General features: G+C 40.3%; 1 protein-coding gene across 1 annotated transcript; it reads left to right on the forward strand.

Moving 5' to 3' along the window:
* Positions 1 to 196: 196 nt before the first annotated feature.
* Positions 197 to 24,591, forward strand: LOC309586169 (uncharacterized protein; the record flags this gene model as incomplete). Its single annotated transcript, XM_082302766.1, has 14 exons — positions 197 to 422; positions 3,464 to 3,583; positions 4,522 to 4,641; positions 5,739 to 5,858; positions 10,248 to 10,370; positions 11,397 to 11,479; positions 12,692 to 12,817; positions 13,635 to 13,680; positions 14,852 to 14,985; positions 19,325 to 19,453; positions 21,096 to 21,210; positions 22,092 to 22,226; positions 23,436 to 23,561; positions 24,470 to 24,591. 14 exons carry the CDS (start codon positions 197 to 199, stop codon positions 24,589 to 24,591), a joined length of 1,725 nt encoding a protein of 574 aa, XP_082158892.1.
* Between the last annotated feature and the right edge of the window lie 280 nt (positions 24,592 to 24,871).

Genomic DNA, 24,871 nt, shown 5'->3' on the forward strand with positions numbered 1-24,871 from the left:
AGCCTTGTGAAATGTATCTTTTTGGACACAGAAGCTTGTCTGCCTTACAGCAGCTGCACATGGTGTGGTGTTAGCATCTGTAAGACAGAAAAAACAGTGAGGAGGCAAGCTAGTGCAAAAACCAGACAAACTGAGAAGAAACTTTTCTTCCATCTCCTTCCTTTTCTTCTTGATTTGTGCTGCTGTTGGAACAAGAATGGGTCAGCTATGTGGACGATGCATGCAGCTCCTGCGGGACTTCGTAGGCTTTGTTCAGAGGATGTCCTCTGACTTGGTGCAAGGCATCAAGGAATGCTTAACTCTGATAAGCAAGTGCTCATGCTTAAAACAAAACAGCTCTAAAACCAGACAGCTGTACAAGCCCATCCTACAGCCTCATGAGAGGGTGACAGCAGAGGAGTTTCTGCAGCATATTGAAACAGGTAAGAGGACTTGTCTTTTTCTAAAGCATTGTGAAAAAGCAAGGAGATTGATTTTGTGGGTTGAAAGTAGATTGCTGGCTGATCTGCTCTGGCATGGTATTGAGCAGCTTGGTGATGATGAGGAAAGGCCAGAGCTACAGAGCGTTTTCTTTGTGTACAGGATTCCAAGGGCTCGAGTGGTGCAGCAGTTGGATCTAGGTAGAAATGGTCAGTCACTCTCTTGCTCTGCCACCGTTAATATATAACCCATGTAAACGTGTTTCATAAAAGCGAGTCCTTCTAGAAATTAAAGTTACTTCTTTGAAGTCAGTCAAAAGGAACTGACCAAGCTGGACACAGGCTTTGCTAAGACTGGATGCTGAGCTGTGAGTGGGTAGATCACAATGTGATGTGCACAGTTGTGCACCTCTCTGTTGGCTGAACAATTGGACTTACGCTAGGGATGTCTGGGCTATACATGGGGAAGATCAAAGTCACCCTGGGACAAGCATTACTGCGGTCTCAGTATTCCAAGCAACTGTGCTTTTTTGCAATCGTTTTAGACATCAAGCTTAATCACAGTCATGGGATTCTGCTTGAATCAAAGTAGATTCATAACTCTTCATCTGTCTCCTTTCCTTTACAGGTTATCTGCCCAATTCCCCTGTTTTTCTATTTGTGATGTCCTGTTTGGCCTGTCCTAGGGTACATTATCAATAGGACAACTTTTTTTTTTATTTCACTCCTACAGTCATCTTGGATGAATGTATTTTGTTGGTTGTCCAATCTAAAACCAGTCCTCATCTCAAGATAAAGGGTCATTGCTTGCTTGGTTTTGCTTTGTCACAACTAATTGGGTATATTGCTTTATGTTTAGCAGCTTTGGGCTAAAACTACTACGCAAAATTGCACAGGCTCCTCCTTTCATTTGTGTGAAGGGTGTGGAACTACCATTTCTTTACTTGCCTCTTTGGGAACATGAAACAATCTTGTGAGGGGAGCCAGAAGAGACATTTTTCCTTGGTGTGACATGGTTAATGGTGTTTGAAATTCTGTCATGGAACAACCTTTGGACTAATTGCTGTGACGATGGTTGTTGGGAACATGTGTGAATTAACCTCAGCTGGTGTTAGCTGATGTCATTATCCAGTGAATGTGGTGTGTCCTGTGCTGCTGATAAGGTTCACTGATTGTTGCACCTGTAGCACTGGTTAAATCCTGACATTCATATCCAGAATAGGGACAGATCTTTCAGCTTGTTATACAGTGGGATCTTCCAGAGCTGAACTTCTTCCAAAGGCTAGCATGCTCCTGACTCTATAGGAAACTGTCTTGGCACTATCCCAGCTCGGTTGGTGGATGAGGTGTAATGAAGGGGAGGCCAGAATGGCCCCTTGTAGCAGTCACTGGTGCTCCCTGAAAAGACTAAGTGGATATTTTCTTGAGAGATCCTTTCCTCTCTGAGATCAGTCTTCAAAAGTCTGGTCTGTCATGGATCCTTGGGAGTTGGGGTACAGCAGCAGGAAGCCTAGAGCTTCTCTGACAGCAGTACACAGATGACAATGTGGGCTTTCAGGGAGGTCCCACTCTCCACGACAGGACACATACCGCCCCCAGGAAGCAGAACCAAGGTTAAATCTCTGAGTGGCCGAATCTTACTGCCTAGGGAAATGGAGGCAGGGAAGCCTTGCAAAGAGAACCAAGACACATCCCTTTTTAACACTATTGTATTTTATTCCAAGAGGGAGCAAGCCTATCCTCAGTTTTGAACAAAATATAATAACAAGAAGACAGTGTTTGGACAATTTGAGTGCAAGGAGAGACTTCATGGTTGATCATGACACTCATCTGTTAGCCAGGGCAGCAAATTTTGATATTTTAAGCAAGTGGAGATTTTGAGTGGTTTCAGCTTTATCACTCTCCCAAACAAAACCACAGATATGTGGAAGAATCAGATAGTCAGATTAAGGTTCAGATAGTGACAGGAACAGAATTAAACCACATGAAGAGATTTTTGTTTGTTTTCTCTAAAACCTTGCATACACAGGTAACTCCTTCTCTTTGTATTACTAATTATTAAATAAAATTGATCTTTATATGAAGCAGTTCTGTGACGCTCACTTTCCTAATCCTGAAGGTAGGAGTTTGCTAGTCTTGACATGTCAGCAGCTTCTAATGGCTTGAGATATTGGCAGTGTTTTGCACTGAGGCATGAAAGCTCATGCCCCTCACATCCCTCACATTTCTTTGTCCCATGGAAGGTAAAGTAGCTAGATATTTTTCATAGAGATATTTCAATCATTAATGCACAGCTGTTATCTATTGCCTGAAAATATATCTTATAATTGTGTGCTCCACCAGTCAATCATACATTACCTTTTTAACTCTGTTCATTGGTTCAATGTCCCGTTCATTTTCCTCTCTACTGCTCCATTCCACATATTGTATTGTACAGTGACTTACAGAAGTCATGCATGACTGCTATTGCTTGATGACTGTTTTTGAACATCTAGTTTATTCATAGGGGAGCTATCATACTCGAGAACAGGTAGACTCATGCTAGAAATTTGAGGCTGAGGCAAGCCTGTTTGCAGTCCATGTTGCTGTTCCCTTAAATCCTTTATTTCAATGCCCAAGACAGGAAACACAGCGAACTTCAGATGTGGTAAATTAGAAATACATACTCTTTCTATGGTTCTTAACTAAGAACACTGTGTTCAGTAGATATATTTTAACAAAGATTCAGAAAAAGATAAATATTTTTATGGAGAACAAGAACACCTGCATTTATATCAGATAGCATAAACGTGTCTAAAGGTTGTAATTTATCTTGTTTCCAGTCACTGGCTTTGTGAGCTTTACAAGAGGCATTGCCATGGACAGGTTATTCCCAGTTCATCTATTGCTTCTGCCCATGGAAACATGAATAAAGATAGATGGGCTTGATAGAGTTGTAGTACAAAAACCCTTATGTGTTTGATTGGCTGTAAATTTTAATTTCTTTTTGTAAACTAACCCTTTTCAGATGTAATTGAGCCTGTGCTGTCGTTTTATATCTTTAGATTTTGAAATGTCTCCACTTGGAAAGGACCCTCTGGAAGCCTTGAGGACCTTATCCTTTTCAGAAAACCCAGGTTTACAGCAGTCAGCTGCCCTCTATTACTTGCATATGAGTCAGCACAGTAAGTTATCTCCATGCATTAGAAAATTTTCATGTAATTATAAATAAAAGTATTGTTTCAACCTGTGAAACTCCTTTTGATTTATTAAGCAAGTTTTTATTTTGCTTTCATGCTATGTTGTTTGCCAAGGAAAATGGAAAACTGTCATTGCCATGTAGGCAGAGTCAGTTCTGGGTTCTGCTATAAGGAGATATCTCTCATGATTATAAAAGACTGTTATTTATGAAATTGTTATACTTCTGTAGAGCTCAGCAGATCCCAAAGTACTTAGAGTCAGTGTGTAGTGAATCTCCTGAAAGCAACACAGTCAAATATGGTGAAAGGAAATGGACATAGTGACCAGTTAATATTTTATATTATATACTTTTTGAAAGAGGACAAAGCTCTAGAGGCCAGATTGTAGTGAAGATTTATGAAGGAAACGTTCTTCTTTGTTCCAGCTATTCTGTGGGAGCACTTGGCTCTTGAGGTAATTTGTTAATGGTTAGGAGTCTGCCTAGATATTCCAATAAAATACCAGCTAGCATTTGGATTCTACAGAAAGGTAGAAATACTAGCAACAAGTGGGTTTCAATTTATTTATCTACTTGTTTATTTGAATTTTATTTCAAAGAGAGTATTCTGTCACTTGGTATGATAGCTTTATCCCATGTATTTTTTGCTGCATAAAAAGTGCAGGTAGCCACAACACAAGGACCTGCTGTGAGGCAGAATGGTAGCAAGGCACACTGCTTCCCTTCCCATGATGTTTTTGAAGTACTTGATTATTCAAAGCCTCTTCAGGAAACTTGCCCTGTTTGCTAGTAAAATTGGAATTTTAATGAAGATGAATACCACTCAGCCTGTCTGTGGGAGCACCTGAGACTTAAGTCCATCAAGAGAAAAATGTGACTGTGGTGAACAATGGGACTCATGAATATTTCCTCTCATTCTTGCAGTGAACATCCTCCTGCCTGTGGAACATCTGGAACCCTTCTATGCCTTACTACGTTCTGCTGACCTGGAGGTGCAGCAGATGTCTTCCTTGTCCCTTGTCAACTTCTTGCTAGAAGGAAATAGTGAGTAATTAACAGCACATCTCTCTTGAGGTGAAGAAGTATTTCTTCAGCCAGACTCAGGCAGAAGGAGGGCACATCTACACAAATCCAGATTCCTTTTTTTTGTTCCTGATAGGACAAGTGTGAGTCTCTTTCTGACTGCAAGCTACATAGCTTCTGGTGGCACCAAGATATATCAGATCCCTCCAGCTAGATTATACCATGTGGCAAGAGTTCTTGGATCTGTGTGCAAAGGCTGATAAATTATTCCCAGAGCAGTGTGGGAATTCTATTCTCATTCGTGGATCTACAGCCAACAGTTTCCCTTTCAAACAACAGATATAGCTCTTAGAAATAAACTCTTTGTATGAGACAGTGCTCATTTTCTGGTTATTTATGAACTGGACCTTAGTCTTAAATTGCTTGCAGAGAAAAAAAAAAGAAATTTAAATTCTTAGTAGATTCACTTGCTTCTGTAACTAAAAGGGAAAATAGATTTGAGATAGAATCTGGGAGATGTGGAAGAAAAACTCCCCAATAAAGTTTATGTTGATAGACAGGGCATGAACTCACCACACCTCATCAACAGAGTCCTTGGTGCATCTACTACTGCACTCCTTGGTACCTGGGCCACAACAAGTATTCCATCCCACAGTCCGTAACAGCAGAAGACAGGGTCAATCTTCAGCAAAGCTGGCCTTTTTCATTACTTTTTTTTTTAAGGATTTTGCTGCAAATAAGATCATGTCACTATTTACAAAGAAAAAATAATATTTAAAGGGTAGACCTCAGAAGAAAAAGAAAAGCCAGGGAGAGTCCTGACTAAATTGTTAACCTATTGGAAAGCTGCAGTTGCTCTTTCCAAAATTAACCTTATTTGGGACCTTCTGGCCTAAAACCTCCAAACATCTCTTACACTCTTTCATGCATCTGAAGAGGAATGAAGCAAACCAAGCTAGGGACTGAGAGTGGCTTTCAGGCTGTTTCCATCTTAGGTCTATTTTGTATTATCATAATGTGGATCTCCAAAGCAGTCAACGGATGATGTATTCTTTCCACAAAATCACTAACTGTTTACTTTTCTATTTGCCCTTTTTTTTTCTTGAATTTATGAATAGTTGACAAAGAATTAGTTGTCCAAATGGGTTTACTTGAGCCAATTCTGGATCTGCTTGAGTCAGAGGATCCCACTGTCCAGTGTAATTCCTGTGCCTGCGTGATGACTTTGGCTGTTTCAGGTGAGTGTTCTCTTTGCCTTTAATCTCTGCAGTGAATTCATTCAACTCTTCCATCATATTTTAAGATGAAACAACCTATTTGCAATTGGTTTAAGAGTCCAAAGATGCAGCAGCAAGTTCTGGTATTCCTACATCATGAATTCAAGCTCTTGACATTCCAGTTATTTTTCTCAGTGTTTCTGACCTTCTTGCTCTTATGATTACAGACCTTTTTCTGATTTACATCCTAAATGTATTCATGGCCGGCTTATCTTAATTAATGTCTACATTGGCTTTTGTTTCAGTAGTTCTGTCTCTCTGATGTTTACACTGATGAAGTTCCTTCATTTTAACTAGACTGAGAAAGCCAAGCTCTTTTAAGACTCCTCTTGTAAGTGAGGCTCTCCATTCATCTTCAGAGTCCTTCTGGGTGTAAATGATATGTTCCAGGAATGGAACATAGCACTTGCATGTACTGTATCATGATACCACAGGCCTCAGGCATTGTTACAGTCCCAAGATATAGATAAATGCTGCAGGAATTCTGTTTTGGATTCATCTCTTCTGAAAGAGAAGTCACCAGAAATGTGCAGTATTACAGCTGGGGTCTCACCTGTGCCTTTTATTGTGGCACATAGGGAAATACGTTTTTTGGTACATCTTATGGTAACACTTGCAGATTTGGTGATTGTGCCATGGTGATGTTGTCATCCTACAGCTGACTTAATCACTTAGTCCTGCTCCTCCTCTGCTGCTATTTCCAGCAGACACCAAGTAATCAAGGCTCTACCACAAATGTTTCCAAGTGCATATCCCTGCATTTTGTACAGGTTTCATTCTGTTTCTGTTGCTTCAGTCTTCTAACTTGTCTGTTATTTGTAAAATATTCCAGTCCTCCACTGCACTGACAGTTCTACATTCACATCTTTGTATTCACTTTCTGGTTCAAAACAAGTACAGACCAGCCCTCATGGAATTCCATTTGTACTTTCTTCCAGGTGGTCGTTCCCATTCAGCAAAACTTGCTGCCGGCTTGCAGTCAGTTTGTAACCCATCACGTACTACTTTCGTTTGTCATCAACTTCTGCTTAACCATGCATATTTCATATAATGATATTAATATTTTTCTGGTATCCAGACAGGTTAGTTCAGCCACAGTTACCAAAAGAAAGGTTATCATATTAGTCTGTCTTATTCTACCTTGTGCAAACTTGTAGTTCTACAGTACAAATTGTGTACAAATCTGTAGAAAAGCCATGAATAACATTTATTTCCCTCCCTGTTGCATTTATTCTGCCAGCTGCCCTCTCCAGCATGGGAAGTTGCAGTCTGGTGTCCCAGAAGGCTGAGGGAAGCATGATGAAAGCATTAATTTCTCATTTAGGTATTTATGTTGCAAAGGGGAAGTGGATAAGCAGGATTCAACCACATGAAAATGCTGATTTGCATTTTATCCCACCTTTTTGTTTTATTTTCAGGTTTTTAAACACTTTTCCCTTAGGACCTTGTTTATAAGCATTGTATATTATTACAGTCGGGTTAAGAATTCTACATACTACATAACTTTGTGTGGAATGCAAATTGCCTCATTTAAATGTCTTAAGTAGGCATGGCATCACTAAAATTTTAGGTACCTGGCATTAGAAGGACTTTCTTTGTGTACGGTCAGTGAAGTTAAGCCCCTGAAGATTTATAGAGAGATATCCTTTCACCTGTTTTAAACAGTCCATGGAGAAAACGACTTGTTTGAGCACCTAAAGATGTTACTTAGTCCTGAAGACACTCTTACCCTTCTAGATGTCTTTAACCTGGAATATAGGGAACCCTCAGCTACTCCAGATCCAGTCCACCTTCATTCCCTGTGGTCTTCTAATGCCTTTGCACACTCCCTTAAGTGCAAATGTCCTTCTGAGCACAAGTACTCCAAATTAAGCACTCAAGGAGCTTTCAAAGCTGAACATAGGGTAGGCATTCCTGCACAGGCTGGATTGCTGCCTGGAAATCAGTGTTGAGGATCTCTGTCCCAGTTTAACCAAGATTTAAATGGGCTGGATCCATTTATTTGTTTTTCGGACTATATTTAGCTACCACAGCAATGAGACTAAAGCAAGAGGCAATTCTCCAAGGTTTATTTTAATTTTAACTCACGGACTCGGATATTTTTAAGTTCAGTCATATCCTTCAAGATAGCCATTTATGCAGAAAAGATAGGTATGGAAGCACAACCAAATTAGGAATATCATTTGATAGCTTTAAGGTGACTAAAATTCTGCATCTAGGAATGGTCTCAATTCTGCTGCAACGAGCATGCAAGACTATGTGCAGAGTGAAGTTGTTTAGCGATGTTACTGTGAGTCATGTGAAAACTGGGTTGTCTTCCTGCTGCAATAGGTAGCTGAAATAAGAAGAGCAAACCAACCCATTCAGATGAAAATTATTTGAAGGTTAGTTTGTTCCAACACCAGCATTTGTCCATGCAGCAAAAGGACACATGCATATTTGCAATTATCTGCAGCTTTTCAATCAGTGAGTGAAAGCAATCAGTTCTGGGATAAGAACTCAGAGTACTTCAGAACAGAACTAAATGTTCATAGCTTCAGGGTTTAGAGGGGCCTGAACATCTGCTTTAAGCTAAAAAAGGAGGATGCACTGACAGTAAAGCACATTCAAAGTTGTTTTGACTGGGAAATCTTTAAGCACACAAATGTCAGAGAGTGGAAAGAAAGAATTTATAAATTAGTGAGTTATTCAAACACAGCTTGAGTAGATGTTGTTGATTATCCCACTTTAGAGTAGCATCTGAACACATGGTTTCCTTCTAAAAGCATTTGAAGGGGCATCAGTGGTTGCAGTGGCATCAGTGGAAGGACTGCATTATTTAAGATAAACAGGTGGTCCGGGAGAGAAACATGATCTATTGTGCCACATCTCTTACAGAGATGGTAATACAGTTACACATCTTGGTGAGATAGATTTGCCCATCCGGTCTGTCATCATAAACTGGCAAAACAAGTGTTCAGCCTCAATATCTGATAGAAGAAAGAATTTGCCCAAGTTTTGTCCAAATGTTCATTATCCCTTTTCTCAAATGTAAGATTCTTTTCCACATTCACAAACATTCATGGAGTGTATTGTGTACAAGAATAAAGGAAGCAGCGATATCTGAATTCTTAATCTTTTTACCTCTGTTTTTTACTCAGCAGAGTAGTTTGCATCACACCAGACTGGTTTCCATCAGTTGGAGCCATACAAAAGACTTTCTCCTTCTACTGAGGAAAACAAAAGAATGATATATAGGCAAATTAGATTAGAGAAAGGCTTGTCTACGAAAGGGACCTGAATATTTCACCAGAATAATAGCTTTCCACATGGAAAAGCTATTTTTAAATACATTACTCTTCCCAGAACATTTATTTTTCTCTTCTTTTTTTCCAGAATAAAAGTTACTTACTTGAGTATATACTCCTAGGAAGACAGAAAATTACTTACCCCGGAATATTAAACTGATACTATCTGAACTATACTTGAATAAATATCCTGGATAAACTGTTTATGTCAATTTCCACTAGATAGGCTCCAGGTGTAAAACTAACAGCTTTGTTCTCACAACTCTCAAAGTTAGTTAGCACCTAAAGACTTGATGTCATCCAAATACCTTTATATTTTTTGCTCTGCTTCATGTTTCTCTCAGCAAGCTTCCACAGACTGGCCATTGTTTAAACTGTCGATAAATATTGTTAATTTTACAGCATTAAGTGTTACAGTTTTTCTTTTTTTTCACCAGCTTTTCATCCAAGAGTCTTAAGGGGTTCTGCAGATCTTTTTTGAGTTCTCTGTGTACACCAGGATATTGATTACAACTGTACAACTTAATACATTCCTTAATACAAGGAGTCACCACCAAATCAGAGAAGCATCATCTTTTCAAATTCCAATATTTAAATCAAATTCTGTCTTTAGAAACCTCTGCATTATTTGTAGCTGTCAAGTGAATGACACAGGGACATTCCAAAAGAGAAACTGGCCCTGAATATACCCTACTAAATTAATTAAACCTTACCTGCAGTTAATGATATATCTTTTGGTTATCACACTGTGAGTAGCTTGATCAGACATACCAAAGGTATGAAGCAAGTACAACACTTTGTTAACCTGTTTAAAGGGACTTAAGGATATTTTGATTATCCTAGTCACAAACCAAAAGCATTGAAGCAGCTGTGATTTATGGCTAATCCGGAAGTCATGAGTTGGTTTCTTTCCTGTTAAACTCTCTGAATTTTTAATAGTTTCCTTTGAGCATGCAGAGAAATCAGGGAAGGGAACACCATAGAACTACTCCTGCTAGTTGTCCTGCTTGTGGCTCACAGTAAGATGGCAGTAAGTATTTCTTTCTCTGATTCTTTTCTCCAGAGTCCAACCGAGAGGCTATTGGTGCTGCTAGAGGAGTTACACCACTCCTGTCTCTTGCCAAGTCCTATGATCCCAGAGTCCAACAAAATGCAGTTGGTGCTATTCTAAACCTCACACAGTCAGGTACTTTCAGACTAATGGTTTACCTAAATTGCCAAAAGAAAACTCACTGATAGAAAAATAATCCAAAAGGGTTAAAGCAAGAATAAAAGCACATCTGTGCAACAAGTTATTTCCTCTGCATATGGCATTCATGTTGGTACTACAGGCTGATGATTTAAGTTTAGCTGATACAGGCCCTGTTTTGCTTAGTAGCAAAACAGAAAGACTTGATTTTCAATTCCAAGGGCCTAGTGTATGAATATTTAAATAATCAGTCAAAGAAATAGAAAAAAAAAATTGTTAAAGAAATAACTTGGCCTAAAAAAGTTAGCAGCACATTTGGTGTACTTTAAAGCAATCTCAGAAGCTTATCCAACAAAGTCGAGATTTAGGAACTTTTTGCTTGTTCTAACTCAATGCTGGAGTATGCTAAGTATAACTATCATGGGTCAGACATTAAAGGCTACTGTAATACCTGCCAACAGCTTTGTCAAAAGCAGTACTTGGTCCTCTGCAGTTATATGTAGACTACCATAACTAACTCTGAAACAAACCAGCATTAAATCTCACCTACCAAGACGATACCATTATTCCACAGAGCTAAATGATAAAGTCATGAGTAACATCTCTGGACTCTGTATTGTGGAAGGAAACAGTTGGCAAGAACTTATACAGTTAGCTATTACATTTCTGGTATTATTCAGAATATTTTAAATAATTTCTTTTTGAAACACAGAAATCATAGTGAAGATCATACCTGAGGCTTTTCAGCTTCTCCAGCAATTTAGATTCTCAGAGCAGTTTTTAGCATAAAACCATCAAAAGCTTAATCAGACAACCTGCTAATCTTTTTGCTAAAATATCTGCATACTGCTTCGTTACACAAGTTCTAAATTATATACTCTCCAGTCACACTGACTGGTATTTATTTGGACAACATCAGCACTCTTTAGAACCCAAGGACTGTGCACATCCCTTTTGAATAGTGCTTCCAGATGAGACTGAGGGAAGAAGGAAGACGCTTTCACTTTTTCTTTTTAATGGCAGACAAAATCCAAGAAGTCCTATGCAAGGAAGGAGCCCTACCAGTTCTTGCCTTGCTGCTGGAATCTCCTGACTCAGAAGTCCAGGTATGACTAAAATAGGTCAGATTTTAAAATGGTAGCATTGTGACTGTAAGGAGAGCACAAACCACAGTATGCAGTAATGAAAATGGGGAGAGGAGGAAAGGTCTCTCTAATGAAGAGGAGAAACGTGTGAGAGCATCTTGGTGAAACTCAGCTCATTCAGATAATGTATATTAAAAGACTCAATTTGTCTAACTCCACAGGAGAAAGTTTATGACACAAACTTTTGTCTGCCAGCACACATTAATGCAGGGACAGGGTTGTTATGTGTCTACCTCCTTGTGTCTTTTGGATCATCAGACAAGTTGCAGATACGTCTCTTCCTCTGGGTTGTGGTTTTTTATTTTGTTTTGTTGGGGTTTTTTTGCATACTAACTTTGATCTTCCACTCTGAGCAATGTTACTAAGTATTCTGAGAAGACATAACTTGAAAAGATCTTTTTCTTGTTGTTGTAAATATCTGTAAATCTTCCTATTTTATGCCTATCACAGACACTTCTTTGTGATTCTGCACACTCAGCAGAGAGCTCATCTTGATGCAAAAGTATGCTGATAAATAAACTATGAATTAGACTTGTACGCCTTACACCCTGCTAGATTGTTCATTCAGTCCTTTGAGTAGCACTGAATTGTTTTCTCCATCAGTTTAATTATCTCTATTCAGATTTTTTTGAAATATCTGAAGGGATGGACCCTCTGGAATTGCTTTCTGCAAACTCTTTCAGCATTTTTAGATTTCTCTGAGATTCACCTTAAAATTTCCATCTCTGTAGCTCAACCTGTTTCTTCTAATTATACCTCCCTAGTAATAGATACTCTTGTATGTGTAATCCTCCCTAGCGTTAATGTTTAAATCCTTTGGAAATTATCTTTTGGAATGCTAGGGCAATAGCTACATCCAGCTTCAGTAAATAAATCTAAACATATAATACAGTAGAAGCAGATGACCTAACTTAGGTACCAGCAGCAATGTCATTGCAGCAGCACAGCACATTCCCAAACAGCCAGGGTCCTAATGAGTTTGTACAACATGCCCCAGCAGGATGGCTGTAGTAGCTACAGCATGTTGTGTCTACCCCATAAATACCCTTAAGGTGAAAAATCACTTTATTTTCATCAGTTTTAAATCTGAGCATTTCTCCAATTTAGTTATATTCTATTCAGCGTATCATTACTCTGACCTCTCTCTCTACATTTTTTCTTGGTTCTTTGCAGTATTACAGCTGTGCTGCCCTAAGCAACGTGGCAGCCAATGTTCAGCACCACAAAGCCTTGCTGAGACCCAGTGACAGATTCCTGCTGCAGACACTGATCTCTCTACTATCCTCTCCTGTGGACAAGGTAAGGCTATAGCTTTTCCTTTGTGAAAAGACTTAGCATCCGAGCAGAGCTATAAACTTAGACTTCCAGTTTCAGCCTCACATCATTCTGTTCATCTACTGTACAGGTACCTATGCAGCATCTTTCCCATGAGAAAAGACACCTATAATAGAAAATGTATGGGTTCTACAAGGTCAATGTATGAAGAAAGCAAAGGGAAATTATTAAAGTTGTTCTACAGCCCTGGACACTTCCTTTAGACTGTGTGCTATTAACTTGAAACATCATGTGAGAAGTGCCCTGTCCAGGCTCTGTCTTTGATCATCGTGTCTGTGACAGAAGGTGTCTGACACATCTGTTATGCTACTTTTTTTTTCTTTTTGGTATCTGGAACTTTTACTGTATGGCTTTGAGGAATAGCATCTTGAAAATTTTGCTTTGTTGGAAACCACATCAAAGAAACTTCAAGAAACCACAGTTCAGGGCGGAGCCTGAAATTCTGTGTAGAAGAGAGGTGAAAAAAAGGCAAAGCAAATGGGACAATTTCTTTCCCTTCCTTTTCCTATAGCTTATCAGATGTTCTGAAATAAATCCAACATTTGAACCCTATTCTTCATCAACAATAGGATGACTGGTGCTAGGAGTTTGAAAAAAAATTCATCAAAACTTTGAAAAAAATCATGTGCCAAAATTTATTCTTGAAGATAATATAATAGCTTGCTAGTGTTGTCATGTTTATTTTGTGTGCAATAGGCAAGAACATGCATTACTGAAACTGCTCTTTTTCCTCCTCTCTCTCATTCTTTTTTTTTTTTTTTTCCCTCTTTGGCACAAGCAGGTTTCAAGCCAGGCATGTGTTTGCCTAAGAAATTTGGCTACCAGTGGTAAGCAATGTCTTGGAGATTGAAGAAACCACACTATTTCTTTCGCTCTCTGCCTTTCAGAGTGAGCACAGTGGGCTGGGAACCTTTCCTATTAAAAGCAAAGAGACGCCCTCTTTTCTACCTTTTAACTGGATGTTAAGGGAAGAGGAATGTGCAGTGCATATCCTTACTAAATCTGTCTTAGAGCTCCCAGGTAGCAAGGGGAGTATCTGGAGAAGGTGAGAGAGGCAGCAGAGGTGTTCTTAGGCTCAGAGCCTTAGTGAGTTGCTAAGTTTTCCTCCTTTCCATGTTTCCTGAGCATTAAACCCAATTAGGACAGACTGTCTCCTGAAATTGCTTATTGAGTGGGGACCTGTCTTCTCCAAGGCATGATTCTGTCTATCATTAAATGTAATTTTCTCCCATGCATTTGTCATCTTCTTAAAAAAGCCCTATCCTATTAAATGCCCAAGATTCATTTCTATGACATATTCAGGAGATGGTGGCAGAGGACTAATGCTAAAGCCCCAGACTCCAGGGGAGAGTTGTTCATCTAGAAAATGTAGAGGTGCTTTATTTTCAAGCAATCACAATTCTAGAGCAGCTGAGAGTGAAGGATGTGCTGTGCTGCTGCTTGGCGTGTTTGAAACCCCCTGGGGTGCTTGACCATTTAGATCTGCTTCTCCATCTGCTGGCTGCTCTGGCACTGCCTTGTAGCGCACTCACTGAGGTTGCAGGGCCAAGTGGGGTATAACAGCTCAGTGGGATGGCTGGTCTCTCTCCTGGCTAACCCAGGCTAACTGGGTTAACCCTGGCTAACTCTGTGAAATAGGTGGTGCTTGGGAGGTCTTTCTGTTTGTGCAACAGAAGCTGCCACCTTCTTACCTGTCTTACGCCAGTGAGGGACTCAGAAAATTCCCCTCATTCTTTTTTTTTGAGGTGCAGATGTGGACTGAGGGTGCCCAAATCTACATTCTGCCATCAAGCTTGTATTAATCCCTCACCAAAAGGAACCACAACAAATGAGGGTTTATTCTTATAACCAAACATCTGGCATTGCCCCATCCCACGGAGATGGGGAGGTCCCCTTTAATTTGATTACTGAGGCAACAGTCAACTGTTTGAGTCAGAGCCTGAATGCCTCCCTGCAGTGCTCTGAACCTCCCTGACCTCAGTTGTTTTCCCACACCAGCAGACATCCAGGCCGAGATGGTTGCTGAGAGCGTCCTGCCCAAGCTGTGCTCTCTCCTGGCCTCTGGCAGCGAGGACGTGCGTCGTGCCTCCATTGCTCTGCTCTGGATACTGTCCCAGCACCCTCCCAACCAGGTAGGGGAGGTCATTTCCCAAAAACAGAGGGGAAGGAGTAGTTCTGGCCACCACCTGGAGTAACACTCTGTTATGGCGAAACTGTCTATGAAATGCATTGTGAGAATGACCAATAGACTCTGGGAGAATTCCCAGCCCTTCTCTGTCCCACCCAAAATAACAAGGCTTTGTTTACTGCATCTGCACTGTCACTAACTACCTGAGGAGCCGTCTGTTGTGCTGAGTGGGATCCGAAGGAGAGACCAGTGAGAGGGTAGAGGGGGAGATGGGTGTCAGATTCATTGGATATGCAGATACTGCCTTGCACTCCCTGCAACTCCCTCTAGTTCCTTCAGTTCCCAGACCACAGGTGTCTAGATAGGTGTATGAGGGGGAGGACATGCACAGCGCCATGAGAGACTGCCACCATGGGGGCAGCCGAGGAGGTTATTTCTTGGCTACAGAGCTTCTCCCCACACTGAAAAGCAGAGAAACTAATTTAGAGCACACACTTAAAAATGCGTAAGTGCAGAATAAAGGGCAAATATACCTTACTTACCTATATGGACAGCTTTATTCAAAAGTGCATTTGAAAAATACTAACGTGTTTTGAATTAGCATCAAAACAAAAAGGGGGACTCACAGATTTTGAAATCCTGTCTATCTTTAGTTAATGCATTAGGACTTTCACTAGGACTGTGTATCCTCATGTCCTAAGTTATGGAATGATTCTTTTGCCCACGTTCAGGGTAAACACCACCATTAATAGTGCAACACTAGCAAATACATGAAGAAGTCATGTATTTAGAAATAAATTTAGAAATAAATTACAGAAAGTACTGACAAATTACTCTTGTTTTTAAATAAACTTTTTCTTTATGGTAATTAAAGACATCCTTAAGAACATAAATGTGAAAGGTTTTTGGTAAGCGTTTTAAACTAACAACAGCAATTGAAGGTAGTCAGGGGTTGGGTACATAGGGCAAAAATATGTGAGAACGTTTCCACATTGCTTCAAGCAGTAGTGACAGGGTCTGAGTAGCCTCAGGTGGCCTTAGGTGCTTCTTGTGCCTGAAATACACTCAGCCTGATTGGAAATTTACTCTGGGTATGGAAAGCTTGGTGCATTACAGTTCAGTTGCCTGTACACAGACCAAAATTGCACCTCCAGTGCCTCTGGGATGTGGATTGAGAAAATGGGTGAGCTCAATGCCTGCAAAGAAGCAACTAGCGCACAGAGCTATTTAAGGCACAGTAGCTGCATGAGCACTAAACATCCTCATTGCTTGTCAAACTGCCTCATACAATCAAAACACAATTTGCTCTCAGCAATCTTACAATTGAGATGCATTAAGTTAGTTGAAGGCCATTTGCACAGTAAATATGTTATTCAGTATGAGACATTATGCTGAAACATGGTCCTCACTCACTTTTGCTTTTCTTGTTTCCGAACAACATTTACATTTTTTGTTCTCCCAGCAAAGATTATCCACAACTCCTTTTCTCCCTGGTCCTGAAACTTGTCTTTACCAGTCTTTACCCTGGCCACAAAGAGACATGGTTAGTGTCAGTGGGAACAAAGGCACTGGGAACTCAGCCTTGATACACCAGTGGTAAAACAGCCCATCCTTCATGAGAGAAAAAGGTTCAGCAGCAGGAGGCTGGAAAGCAAAGCATCACCCTCGAGGCTTTATTCTCCAGTGAGAAGTATCTACATCTCTAAATTTGTTTTAGTGAGCAAACACGGCTGTCTCTGACTACTGAATGTTACTGCTTTGTGTGAGCAAGCCCTGGGCACTCTGAGAAGAGGCTGACCTCTCTGTATTCATATCCTGCCTCTCCATCTCCATGCCTTTTCTGGCCTGTTTTTCAAGTCTTTTAAAGGTTTCTTTCTCCAACTCAGGCTGAATTCTCTGTGAGTGAAAGAGGGACTTCTCCATGGGAACAACTGTTGGAAAACAAACCACTGAACAAAGCTAACCTTTACAACCAAGTCAAGTGATGCTTGAATTATTACAAATGCTACCTAGGATACAATGGGGCAGAATCCATCTGCCCTTTTGTTACCATGAAGCAACCCCCCAGGAATGCTTCACAGGAGCTCCTCGCCCTGCTTCAGCCCCCTTTTTGCAATCTCCTGATCAGGCTGTTGACGGGGATTCCCAGCAAGAGCTGGAAAACTTCCCTCTTGCGGAGGGAATTTTATTCAGATTTCCCAAGGACAGCCCAACCCTGAAAGAAAACAGTCTTTTAAATCAAATTCCTTTGAGCAAAAGACCTGGAAGTCAGGGTCTGTCTATTCCAGGTGGTGCCACTTACTCTCCACCCCAGGTACAAAATAACTTTGCCTTCCCTTCTTGCTAACTGGTCAATGGGATAATATTTACCTTGTCAAGAAATCCCTGTGTAAGGAGTGTGAGTGCAGCATTGCAACTGTAAGCACACTTGCTGCTGAAATGCTTTTGTTTTTTGTTTTTTTTTTTTTTTTAATATTCTAGTCTTGGGAGAAGTTAGATCAATATCCATCTGAACCACTCAATCTATTTTTGCTCACAGTTTTCTTGTGATTCTCTTGCACTGTGCAAGAGATTGAGCCAGGAAACAAAATCTGGATCTCATCCGTATTCCAGCCAAAAAAAGTTCAGCAAAATTTGAGTACTGTCACTTACTAATGTGGGTCCTAAATAAACAAAAGATCTTGGCAGGGAAGTCATTATATATTACAAAGTTCTTTTATAATGCATAGAAAATTTCCTCCTCCCAGGCTTTAGCAAATCAAATACAAGTATTGTAGTTGATGGGATTACATAGAAAAGAGGACATTTGGCCCAAAAGCATAGAAAACAGTCATCAATTGTAATTTAATTGGATTATCTAAAACTATATTATTTCTTCCTTTAAAGAGAAGGAAAAATAAGACTAAGGAAAATTTACTGTCATGTCTGCATATAGGATTCTTTAAATGCCCTGTGCTTAGGCATAGCACTGCCCTTTCCACTTATTTTCACATTATATTTTAGGATTGCTGGTTGTGACAGTGCTTAGAATGAACTAAGTGAAGATGTCAGCTGATATTAAAAGAAAATAAGATTCACTTTTGCAATTTAACCTAAGTAAAAGAAAGATTCAAGTTTAACTAACTTTTAAAGACATGTACCTTTCAACACTGCTTTAGTGATCCTGATATTTCACAGGTTTCAGAATAATGTGATTTTTTGCAACTGTGTATAGGACCAATGATTTTTTTTTATTTTGAACTCTCTTGCTAATGCGTCTTGGTTTCCAAGTAGCACAAATAATATAGTTCATTGTGAACAAACAGAAGAGCTGCATAAAAAACTCCTAAATTCTTACGGGAAGGAGACTGAAAGAAAAAACACACCCAAGAGGAAATCTTTTGCTTTTAGCTGTAGGCCTAACCCAAAGTCTGTTCAAGTCAGGTTTCTCTTACACACAGCAGTGCCCCCTTAATCCATATTGTTATTGAGGTGACCACCTGTGCAGTAATCCAGACTCAGATCTGATACTACAGGACAAGAGGTAATGGCTTCAAACTGAAAGAAAGTAGGTTTAGATTTGATATTAGAAAAAAAATTCCTTACTGTGAGGGTGGTGATGCCCTGGAACAGGTTTCCCAGAGAAGCTGGGGATGTCCCATCCCTGGAAGTGTTTAAGGCCAAGTGGGGTGGGGCTCTGAGCAACCTGGCCTAGTGGAAGGTGCTCCTGCCCACAGCAGGGGGTTTGGAACTAGATGATGTTTAAGGTCCCTTCCAACCTAGGCCGTTCTGTGATTCAATTAATATTAATGGTAATTGGAGGAAGACTACATTCAGAGAGACATACCCAGTAAAGTACCTCTAAAATATCATCAGACAGCAGAGACATGTGTGTAAAGATGTTGCTCAGAACATGTTTACTAAAGAGGTGCCTGATCTAAACATACAACCCATTATTGTAGCCGGGTAAATTGCTGAGGTACTCTAGGACGCACTGCTGCTGCTACTTCACTGTGTACTTCTGCCTTTCACACCTATCTTGAGCACCTCTCCTTCCAGTTGGGATCACACATCCTTCCCCTGACTAGCAACGACCCCAGTGAGGCATTTGATGGAAACAAAAATAAACTACAGGACCTTAAAGACTTCAGCCTTCCATAGCAAGCGCTCTATAGTCAGTGCCAGTCAGACCCCACTTTAGAGAAGCAGCACTGGACCCAGCCACATCCTTGGTTTAAATAAACAAACTAGTGCTCTTCTTGCAGAGCTAAATTCGATCTCTCCATAGCTCACTGCAAAGTCGTGTTGTTTTGTCCATATTGGATGTAATTGGTTATGTAATTGATGATACTGGTTGCTCTTAGGACACTCTGACATGTGCTGAGCTACTGCAGAGCCTGGGGACATTATTGGCAGCACATAAAACAGACCCTGTGATTGTCGGACATACTGCTTGCATCATCAAAAACCTGAGCCTTTCCAAAAACCATCAGGTAGGTACCCAATGTTTGTCATTGAACTATATGCCCTGTGAGGTTGCCATTGTGTTTATGTCAAATCAGCATTAAAAAAAAAAAAAAAAAAAAAAAATCTGTGGGTAATTAATGTTAATGTAAAGTATATAGCAAATATGCCAATTTGCTGTATACTTTACACAAAATTGAATGTATGAACAAAAAGACCATAATGAAAGGCAGTTTTATTCATATTTTCCCAATACGAATAAGCTAATTAAAATAAGAAATACCTAATTTTTGCTATGAGTGATGTAGTTACCTAATTTGACTGCATCATAGGTATAAAAAGTTCTTCTAGTAAGGACATTTCTTATGAATTAAAGGAATCCTTCAGGAAAATCTGAGGTCTGTTGTGAATCTTTATTTCCTGGCTCTCATGTTTCAGCTGCCTGTCATTGTGAAATAGAATCCTAGCTACTGATGTACATTTTGCCTCTTTGGTGAGATATTAGTTGTGCCAAAATTCTGTAAAGATCTATCTTGCTGACTTTGCTTCGAAATCCATATGCATATATGCACTTCCTTTCCCCTTGCCTTTTAAAAGTACCTTGATCAAACAGTACCACCAGTAGCAATCAATACTGAGAGAAAAACCCCACCTAAATCCTCATTTCTGCTTCGTCCCACTTCCTAGTACACACTTTTCAAGACTCAGTTCTTTTTTTGTTCTCTTTGTTCATGATCCAATTACTACTGGTTCCAGAGATTTAAACCAGCCAGAAGGAAAAGTATGGGTTTTTTCACTAAAATAAGAATTATATAAATTTTTAATAGCTGTGAAATCAAGTTTTGCAGGGAACTAGATTCCCTCAAACTCAAGGCCCACAGTAGGAGTAAAAATGGACCACTCGTTCAAAGTTTGACAAATATGCTTGTTTTTTTGAAGTATTTAAAGTCTGTGACGTTATCCTGTTATCAGCTGAGAGCTGCTTCACCTTCATAAAGCTTTATAATATAGAGAGTATCTAGTTCTCACTGCATAAGTGAATACACAGACATGACTGGGAGTGCCAGGTTTCCAGGGTCTGTTCTAAGGAACGCTCCCTAAAACACTTCAGAGTCTTTGGTACAATAGGAAAAAAACAGTGCTGTTTTTATGCCAGCAGGACACAGAGCGTGGGAGCTTGAAAGGTAGCAGTCTCAAATCCATCTTGGACCTCTAAGCAGTAAGTTAAAAAACTGCAGCATAAAATAAGTGAGCACAAAAAAGGATACTCCCTTTTGTTGATAGGCACCTGAGCTCACTTTGGGAGCCATGAGCAGCCTCCACTGTTACGGCCTCCCAGAGAGCTGAAGACTTTGTGATTCAAGTTCACTAGCAACCAGTCACCTCCAGCCAGCTCATTCAGAACTCATTTCTTGGTCTCATGTGCTTTAATCCAGGTCAGCACATGCTAAGTCTCCTATCTGTTTTCAACTCAGTCTATAAAATACTTATCTCAGTACAGGTGATCTCTGAACAATCCAAGGTGTTGTCACCTGGTTGTGGTAGATCTGGGAGGATCTACATTTCCATTATTGATGGTCTAGCCCTCAGTACTGTCGAGTACTTCTGAAGCCCCCAGACACCACTAAACCGTAATGGAAATGCTAAACATGAATCTCTCTCTTGTGGCAGAGAATCACGGAGAGCTGCTGTGTCGAAGGTCTCCTCCAGACCATGCTTTTGACCGACACTCAGGAAGACTCCCTTCATTATGTGACATCCTGCCTTGCTGAGCTAGCAAAGCAAGGTAGGGCAGCAACCCTCCATGAGTGGCTGAATCAGAGAAGTGCACATCCTTTATTAACTCTAATAGGAGATGGAGCACAGCTGGACACACAGCCCAAGTCTTTCCCTTTAAATTCATTGTGTTGTAAGCTTCAAGACCAAAATGCAAATCACTGGCAGGACCTGTGGGCTTCATTATCTGTGCTTTTGTTCAACTGCTTAAAATTCTTTTATTCTAAATTTTTTTGTGCTGAACTTTTCTGCTGTACATGGCCTGTCTACTTCTATTTGTAACATTTCCCAGTTTCTTGGGGTGAAATAATTTTGCCATAGCAGAAACTAATATAAAAAAAAAAGACTAAAATACACAGTAACCCTTTATCTTGAAATTTTTTGCACACGAATTTATCAGAGATACCAAATTGGCACTCATGAAAGGTACAGCACTCTTCATGGCAGAAAGGACGTGTGTAAATTTTCCCAACATGCCCCAATACTGGATATTTTCTGTCAAACAAGTCATCTCTTGTATCTGGTGTAATGGCTGTGCAGCTGGCAACACATCACATTTAATTTTGCAAGCGGTGCCTGGTAGCTGCTGGACAGTCTGAGCCCAAAAGGCCAAGAGTGTATCTTGCAGATGAAGTGATTCATTCTTGCAGAACATAAAGCCAACAAAATATGAATCAAATCCACGGCCTTACCTTACTGAGAGCATAACCTCAGAACATGAGCCTTTTTTACAACCTAAACGTACCTATTAACCAAATTCAGCACTTTTTTGCTTCTCCAGTTGCATAAAGGATTCCCTATTTCAGCAGTTTCTGGCAGACCTCTCACCTTTGTTTCTTTGACACTGGAGTTCCTGTTTACCAACTACTCTCTTACCTTTCTGCCTTCCAGAAGGAGCCATGTTACACATGGTCCAGTGGATGGATGAACCGTTGACAAAGTGCTTGGTGAGACTGGCTGGCCAACTAGAACATCCTGAGCCATCCTTTCATGCTGCCTCTGTCATCCAGCACATGATCGGTCACGGTAACTCACACAGGATTAACTGTGCTTTGAAAGAGGCTTATGGCTGTCTGGAGTGAAATTAGCCTTTTCCCAAAGGAGTTAACTGTCAGGCACTGAACAACATTTAATATTCCTGGATCACCCCCCAGTCTGGTCTCTACAAATTTATAAAAGTGCCTACAGTCACCCTTGAAATAAACCAGTCCTTGAGTGCATGAGAAAGTCCAGGGATGAAAGTGGACCACAGATAAAGGTCTGATTCTTCAAGCACTGCCATTCTGCAGGGCTGGTCCATAGCCAATGCTGAGGTCCTTAAAAACAGCTTAAGTAGGAAGGTGGGAGACCATTAAGATACTACTCACTATGGGAGAGATGAGAACCTGTTACAGACAAGGGTCACTTCAGGCAAGGTTACATCTTTCTGTTCGACCACCTTTCTCAGTATGTAAAATGGGATGGCATTCCCCACAGATAGCAGAGGTTATGTTCCAGAATTTTAGATTAACTCTGCTCCCTAACCAGCAGGAGAAAAAACTCTTACTGAACCAAATCCTGCTTTTATAATTCTAGACTAAATTAGCAGGAGCAGTGAAGTAAAGTGGCTTTTAAGAACGTAGCCAAAACTTTTAAAGTTTCAATGTGAAAGAATAAAAAAAGCATTATTTTTACTGGTAGAAAACAAACAGCTTTATGCTTAATATACATGTCCTATGCAGCTAAGAGCCTTTAGGACTTGCAAGAAAAGGGTGTTCAGATGATTCTTGCCATATTCTCTAGAAAGGTATGGTTAGATTTTAGACCTTAGACATAAGAAAAACTGAAATCTGTAGTGAGTCCCCAATAAGGGTAAATACAAATCTGTTTCATTCTAGCATTGAGGATTTGCAACAGAGTAGACTGTCTCTCAGGTAGGGAGCAGAGTCCAACAGCACAATCACCTCATGGAAAGGTTCGTGTAACAGGCCAGCTTGTCTGTGAATCAGCAGGCCCCTTGCACAGGGATCAGGTTCCCAGCACAGCAGCCCACACAGCTTTTTATTTACCTAAAGTATCAGCAGTATTGTCAGAAGCTGTAGTACAGGGAATTCCCTTGCCAGTCTTTGCAGTAATGTTGGTTTTATCTGAAGATGGATGAGTCATTGTTGATCTTACAAATGTCGTTACAAAAATCAGTTTTCAAAGTGTTTTAAAGGCTTGTACTGATTTCCAGTGGTTCTCCCATTTATCCAGAAAAAATGATGCTTTTGTGGAAGCATCACATTGGAGACATTCAAGCCTACCTCAAGAATTTTCTTACCCACCAAGAGGTCCGCTTTCAGCAGCTGGGCATCTCCACATTCTGCAGACTACGAGCAGGTACATCCTTCCTGCTGGGCTGGGCCCCCGGGGTGCTGCCAAAGCTGCCTGCACCCATCAGCAGCAAACAGGCACTGCTTTGTAACAGAGATCTCAGAATCATTGGGGTTGGAAAAGACCTCTAATATCATCGAGTCCAGCCACTGACAGTGGAAACTCCTAGCTAGGGGACTAGCTCTGCTCACTTAAGCAAACAGAATAATCTCAAGGGTGGCTGTTACCTCACCTGTTTTAAAGCAGCTGTTTAAGAGTACCTCCCAATAAAGGCAGGAGGATTTTGTTTGTTTGCTTTAAAACAAAAGGCTTTCTGAACAGCAGGGAAACAGGACTTCAGGTACAGATGCTTTTATCCAATATAAGAATTTTTGGCACTAGATGCAACCTAAAAGTTTTTCAAATGGGATTTTAGTTTATTTTGGTAAAGCAAGCAAATAAGGAAATCGCATTATTAGCTGATATTAAAGCTGGGAATTCTCACATTTTCATACTTAAATGTCCATTCCTTAATATTTTTCTGGGTTTGGTTAGTCTTCTTGTCTTTGGATAAAAGTTGAGTACTTATGAGAGTTATAATGTGGTAATAACTGTATGCAGCACATATCTTTATATATGTAGAGCCAGAGCCAAAACCCTGCTATGACGGGATAGGCAGCTGCTGCATAAGGCTGAATTTGGCAACTGAGATTTATGCATCTGGATCATGAGAATGTAGCAGCAGTCTTGAATGGTTGTAGGGATGAAAACTGAATTTGTATCTGCTTTTTGTGGTAGAAGATTATTGTTCTGCCTTCCCTGTAGTAAGAACCACCAACCAACTGTATCTGACCTGAAAAATAGGCTTTCTATGCATCTGCATTAGAACACAGGGAAAGACAGTGGGTTGCCTAACATCTGTTATTCCTCTTCAGATCCAGAATTTTCATTAGCATTCGGAAAAAGCCAAATGGCCAAACTCCTTGAGCAAGTCCGTCAACAAACAGAAGAAACTCAAGAGCTCCTTAGGGCAGCTATGTGCCATGAAGACAGTTAATATTTGAGCCAAATGGCTTATGAAAATTTGCCATATCCAAGGGCCTGAACTTTCAGAGGAAAGTTTTTATTGGTTCCTGTAATTTTCCTGCTACTTGCAGTTGCATCATACAAGAGAGATGTCCTGATAACAAGAATTGGAGCAGGTCAAAACACAATTCCTTGGACCATTTGGCTGGCTGCTTAAGTGTGCTTGAGGACATGGCTACACTGAAAAGCAGCTGCTCTGCTTGGTTAACCTTCCATGGTTTGTTTTTGGTTTCCTCACCCCCCCCCCCTTC

The sequence above is a fragment of the Coloeus monedula genome, assembly GCF_965178545.1.
Source record: "Coloeus monedula genome assembly, chromosome: 2".
Classification (NCBI taxonomy): Eukaryota; Metazoa; Chordata; class Aves; order Passeriformes; family Corvidae; genus Coloeus; species Coloeus monedula.